We start from the raw sequence: 6,725 nt of genomic DNA, 5'->3' as shown, positions 1-6,725 counted from the left end.
AATTTATTTCAAAACTAAAACTATTACTATTTATATTTTTATTTTAATGAAGAGAGAGAGAGAGACAGATGAGAAATCCTTTAAACATCTTGCATTGTATATTAAGATAAAATCTTTTTGTTTATATATAATTTGTTACTAACCGAATTTTTACCAAATCCAACATCCAATGAATTCTTATTTTTTGAATTCCACCGTTTGGTAACGATCCAATTAAATCTAAATTTATATTTTCGTCATTCGATAGTAAAAATTTTTGACGATCTTTAAAATCTCCAGGTGGACTGCAAACAAATTAAATTTTAATATAAAAACTTAAATTTTATGTATTTTTTTAAATGTAACCATACCTTAAACCCGTGCTTTTCCAAAAATTTTTAACAACTATTATATTATTAAACTTTGGTTTACTCCATATTTCTAAACTCAACGCGTTGCACGCCATAAAAAATCCAATAATTAATCCAAAATTATACATTTTAATTATTATTATTAATTTTTTCTTCATTAAATAAACGATATTTAATTATCTTTGTATATAATTATTATTGTCACACTTTTATAACGTTTGTGTGAGTTTTTCCAATTGTGATTTTAGTGTAAATAATGTGATGTAATGATTCTCTAATGCGTTGATAACCTTTATCGACATCTTAAATTAAACAAATAAATACAAAAAAATAAAAATTAATTAAGCTTATGTACGTAATTAAAAAGTTTTAATTTAATTTTATATATATATATATACGTCAGTTATTTTTCTTTTGTGATCCATGTAACTTGATTAAATTATTTCATTGTATCCTTCACGATAATTTCATGATAATTTCATCTCATTATCGTCATTTTACTTAAAATTAATTTTTGTGAGAGAGAGAGATTAATTAAAACGAGAAGGTTTATTTTTCCTCCACAAATGGATTTAAACGAATTTGATCCGCCATTACTGATTTTGTTTTTTAAATGAAAAAAAATTCCGATAGATGTCGCGATAAGTGTCACGTAACATAAAAAACAATAACATGTGAATTTGTTTTCTCTTGTTTTATTTTCATCTTCTAGTCTTTCTCTCCTTTCATCTCATCTAAAAAAAATAATTTAAATTTTAAAATATATTCATTCCTTCCAAATTTAATTGACTAAATCACAAAACAAATTAATTTAATAAATTATTATAACATTTGATAATAAATTTTATTATATTATTACAAAAACAAAGAAAAAATGATCCAATAAGTAAAAAACATTTACAAAAATATTTTTTTTAGAGCAAACATTAATTATGTCTTATTTACCATTTTCCCATGGCAGAAATTATGAAAAACACCCGTAAAAATATATCAAAAATTTAATTTCATGTACGACAATAACTTCCCAAAGAATTAAAAAAATAATAATAATAAAAAACAAAAATTTCTTTTGTTGCCTATCTTATTGTTTAACGAAAAGGATTCTACGAAGTGATCACTACCTATGTAAAATTGTTTTCACCTGTAAAAAAAATAATAATAATAATAATGGAAAAAAATTAATATGTAACAATCACGTGCACGACGTGCAACTAAACAACTTTTCTCTTCTAAACAAATTCAAAAAAAAAAAAATGATTTTAAGAGAAAATATAAGTCATTATAAGAATCATAAAGCTCATTTAAAAATCAAAATCTTCTTCGGGTAATAACATTTTCAAATTGTAAATAAAAATTTGAGATTGATGAATTGTTATGTTCATCCACCATTTTCTCCTAAAAATATATTTCAAGTTAAAATGGATGATAAAAATAAAAAAAACCGTTGGTCGGTGTTATTCTTTTTAATTAAATTCGTTCAAAACATTCTCTTCGGATGTTCTTCTTGTTTAAAAAAAAAAAAAATCAAAGCAAAGTTATTATGGTTCATCCATCGATGACCGCATAAACACGTGTAACCTCCACACACACACACACACATTAAATGCATCTTGGTTCAAGGTTTTCATGTCGACGTATAAAAAAAACCTGTTGAATTTAATTTAATTTAATTTTTTTTTTTTTTGGTTTCATCTTGATGCATCTCCTACAACTTCATATTTTTTCTTCTTCTTCTTCTTCTTCATCTTCTTTTTTCCCCTTCGTGAATCTTTCACAAGGAGAACAAAATGAGGCAAATTATAAGCAAAAAATGATGCCTAATCGTTAAACAAAATAAAATCAAATTTTCATTCTAAAGTAGAAAAAAAAAATTTTTTTTTTAAATCGACCGGTTAAGTGATTTAAAAAAAAAAAACCAGAATCATTTTTTTAAAAATAGAATCAAAAATAAAATTAATTAAATGTCAAACTGATAATGATAATTTTAAAAATACCATATTAGATTATGTTAGCGAATGAAAAAATAAAAATAAAAAATAAATCTTAAAATGCAGTCGTATTAAAAAAAAAAAAAAAAATTTTTTTTTTCTTTCGAGTATTTGAACCTCCACAAAAAACTTGTACCTAAAAATTTAAGGTCCGTTAGTTCGAATTTTTTCAAAATATTTGTCGAATCTTGTTTGTTGCAAATAAATGTAAACAAATCCACGTGTCTTCGTGTGTGTGTGTGTATTGTTGAATTTGGATTTAAGGTCCTTAAATATTTTTTTATTTAATAAAACGACGATGCGCGATCGAATGTCGTTCCCTTGAAATGTTTTACCTAAAAAATTTTTTCCTGTAATAATTTATTTAAATAATAATTTACATTAATTTTTTATATTAAAAAAAAAAACGATTTTAATAAAAAATTTGACTCCTTTGTAAATTTTCTACAGGTTAAACTGTAAAAATAAATATTATTTCCATAAAAAAAATTTTAAATTAGAATTAATAAAAAAAAACTTTTTTTTTTTTAATCTTACTCGGTAAATTGCAATTTAAAAAATTTTGTGCAACCAAAACTGAGGGCCCCCATTTGGTACCCGTCAAAAAAAAATTTAAAAAAAAAAAAAAATTATTGTTATTAATTTTGCCCCAGGGATGAGAGTAAAAAAAAAAAACCTATAAATAAATGGCCTAAAGTGTTAATAATTTAGTGCTTTCGCAACTTTATTTGAGTTTTATCAAGTTTAATATTCTACTTCCTTTTTATTATTATTATTATTATTATAAAATGTTATTAACTGTAAGTATATTTAAATTTAATTCGCCACAAATATTCATTTTTATATACGAATTATTTAAATATTTAAACTTAAAAAGCAATCATCGAGTAAAATGATGATTAGTTAGTTAAAAAAAAAGTTTTTTTGTTTTTTTTTTTTCGATTTTAGGTAATTTTAATATCTCTAATTGGTTTATGCAATACAGCACCGGCTCCAGGACCGGTAGCTGCACCAGAACCAAAACCAAATCCGAGTTTAATTTTATCTGCAAGTCCTGCGGTAGTTGCTTCTCCAGTTGTTACTTATTCTCATTATTATAAATCCCCATTATATCAAACCTACACGCCCTACGTTTATAATTTAGGTAAATATTATTATTATTATTAGTTACATGTATTATTTATTTTAATGGGCGAGTCAGTAAATACTATTCTAAATTCTTGAATACATTTTATTTTTTTTTTGTCATTTACAGGATACGCTTCTGGATATTCGTACAATACGTACCCATACTACGTACCGGTTCATTTAGTTTAATAATTAAAAAACAAATTGAAAATCAATGGCATTAAAAAAAAAAAAATAATAATAATTAATTATTCTTTAAACTTTATACATTAAATTAAAACAATTTATAAAATTTTGTTTTAAATTTTATTAAATTTAATACTTCAAAATACTTTTAATACTCACTTTTGAAATTATTTCTAAGGAGTCATAACGACAGAACCATCTGACATTCCAAAATATGCTTTCTTAGCCATATTAACAAACAATCCAGTTTCGACAACTCCAGGTATTAGTTTTAAATCGACACTTATTTTTTCCCAATTATAATCTTTATTTTCAGGGAATTTCCAATCGAGGATAAAATTACCATTGTCAGTAACAACTGGTCCCTAAAAAAAAACAATGAGTAAAGATAAAAAAATGATGAATATAATAAAATTCATCAATTTATTGTATTTCAAAAATAATTACAGCTTTCATCTTGGCCATTCGCAGCACAGCTTCTCCACCAAATTTCAATTGTATTTTGTTTTTTATCGGTACATAACAAAATGGAATGACTTCAATGGGAACTCCTTTCTTCCATTTTTCACCTAATTTTTTGGATTTCTTACTGAAAATAAATAATTCATCTATCAAGTTGTGAAATGTAAAATTAATAATAACAATGCTTTCCCACTCTAATAAATAGTTATTTCGAAGAAGACATAGAATCATTTCGTTATACATTTTTAAATTTTTCAAGCTTTTTCATAAAGACTAAAACTTATCGAGTAAAACATACTTGAAATCAGCTATAACTATCATTTCTTTCGAACAACTAGCAATTATTTTTTCTTGTAATAAACATCCCCCTCCTCCTTTTATTAATGTTAAGTTTTCATCTACTTCATCAGCACCATCGATAACCACATCAATCTGAAAAATAATAATTTTGTTTTGAACTTTTTATTAAACCTTGAATATTATTCGTAGCAAGTGTTAATTACTCTTTCGAAATCATTAAATCATAACTTCTATATATGGCTGTCAATTTAAAAGTAATAGATGTTAATGAATAAATGGTAAAAGTAGTGTTCTCACAATATTACAAGTAGGTATTGATGATCTACTGTAAAGTTAATAAATAATTTAAAATATGTGTATTACAATGTTACCAAACAATGAGTTGTAATAAGAAAGGCGTTTACCTCAGGATACTGAGAGAGAGAACCTAAATTTAATTTGTTTTCAGTAATTAGTTGTTCAGCTTGAAATGAAGTCGGGATACAAATGATATGTAACTTTTCATTTTTTATACGGTCGGCTAATTTTTCAACAGCATAAACAACTGTAGACCCACTGCCTATACCTACAATGCTGTTATTCTGTAAAGATAGTATACAATTATAAGGTTTTCATTTTTATATATTCATTGGCATTATAAGACTTATATATCTTTTTAAGATAAAAACATTAAATTTTCAATATATACATATTCATATATATAAATTAATATTACAAAACCTTAACGTGATTAACAACTGCTGAATGTGCAGCACATTTCTTCGCCTCTTCAACCGTTGACATTTTCCTTATTTGTTTTAAGGTCAAAAAACGATTAAAATTATAGTTAAAAAAGAATTTATTATGCGACAAATTATTACTTTTCTTAAAAAATGGTGTAACTGAAAAGATTAATAGAAATCCATTTGCTAAGCCTAGTGAGTTTAATGTCATTAGACGAAATAAAAAGATTATCAGATGCACTTGAAAGTTATTCATTTAACAAGATGGCGGGCGGCTTTTTTTTTGGCGGATTAATAAATTTCCGTTAAAATTCAAAATTACAAAAATACTCAAAATGAGTTTTTTTTTTTTTTTCTATTTATTACTATTATTATTATTTTTTTTTCAAATAAATTATCATTCATTTAAAATAATTTTTTTATTTTACACATTAAAATATCTTAAAAAACTAAAAAGAAACGTTCGAAATACAAAATTTAAATTAATTGAACACTTTGAGCAAATTCTAATTTTAACCGTTTTTTTTTTTTTTTAAAAAGGAATTTACTCAACTTTATTTAAAAAATAAAATAATCATATGTAATGGTGTTTAATTTCATTTAACTTCTTTTTTTTTTTTTTGTAAATAATTTATTTAAAATTACATTTAAAAATTATTGTTGTTTTATTGACACAAAGTCAGGTCAAAGAAATTGTGTGTGTGTGCTCGTGCACGCCATTGAAATATTGAACAAGTCTAACGTCACGTATACACTTCAAATCTATTTATAGTATTTTTTAAATGTTTTATATTTTATAACCGATCATTCCATGCCTTATAATAAAAATAAATAATAATAATAATATAATTTACAGATATGGTAAAATCATTTACATTTAAATTTTATACTATACAGATGCATATAAGACATTTATGACCAGAAATTAAAAAAAAAAAAGTCACGGTTTAAACAATACATGTGTTGTATATTTATAAAAAAATAATTTTTTATATATTTTATTTATACAGTCTAATGAAATTTGATTATTATGTACATAATCTCAACGATGTCTAAATAATCTAAATAAAACATAAGTTCAATTACTTGTAAAAAAAAAAAAAGTATATGTGTGTATATTTTATATGCAAAATTGTAAAAATTTCAAAAAATGTTTGTTTTAAAACAACAAAACTCACAAATTACACACATTTGTTAGATAGATAGATAGAGAAAGCAACATTCAACTTGTTTATATTTATGATTATTATTAAGTAAAAAATGGCTGAATAAGGTTTACAGGTTTACAAGTTTTGTTTACTGCATTTATTTTTAACATGCTTTGTTACACACACACATTTTGTTTCCTTAATACTTTGTTTGTACCACCTTTTACAAACTTGTTTCTACCTCATATTTTTTCTTACAAAAGTTTTTTCTCTAAAAGAACAAAAATATTTAGAAATAAAAATTTAACTTGGTTTCCTAATTAAAATCTAAAACAGTAAATAAATATTTTTATTAATTAAAAAAATCAAAATATTAATAAATTTATAACAAACAAACAAAGGAAAATTTGTTTGTTTGTTTTAAAATTAATTTTTAAAAAA

The 6,725-nt window shown here is 23.4% G+C and overlaps 2 protein-coding genes across 2 annotated transcripts in view; both read right to left on the bottom strand.

Moving 5' to 3' along the window:
- Window positions 1-445, bottom strand: part of Phum_PHUM353480 (uncharacterized protein) — a gene marked incomplete at both ends in the record, with an annotated part of 2,578 nt that extends 2,133 nt beyond the window's left edge. Inside the window, 2 exons of the mRNA XM_002427873.1 lie at window positions 144-284; window positions 351-445. Coding sequence (XP_002427918.1) covers window positions 144-284; window positions 351-445 — 236 coding nt within the window. The remainder of the gene's footprint in view (window positions 1-143; window positions 285-350) is intronic.
- Window positions 446-3,825: 3,380 nt separating this feature from the next.
- Window positions 3,826-5,392, bottom strand: Phum_PHUM353470 (Ribose-5-phosphate isomerase, putative; the record flags this gene model as incomplete). Its single annotated transcript, XM_002427872.1, has 5 exons — window positions 3,826-4,017; window positions 4,100-4,241; window positions 4,413-4,546; window positions 4,819-4,995; window positions 5,135-5,392. The coding sequence occupies 5 exons, from the start codon at window positions 5,390-5,392 to the stop codon at window positions 3,826-3,828; spliced, it is 903 nt and encodes a 300-aa protein (XP_002427917.1).
- Between the last annotated feature and the right edge of the window lie 1,333 nt (window positions 5,393-6,725).

Source organism: Pediculus humanus, genomic scaffold (genome assembly GCF_000006295.1).
Source record: "Pediculus humanus corporis 1103172107764 genomic scaffold, whole genome shotgun sequence".
Taxonomy (NCBI): Eukaryota; Metazoa; Arthropoda; class Insecta; order Psocodea; family Pediculidae; genus Pediculus; species Pediculus humanus.
The sequence above is the reverse complement of the archived record's forward strand: the minus strand, read 5'-3'. Positions and strand labels throughout refer to the sequence as shown.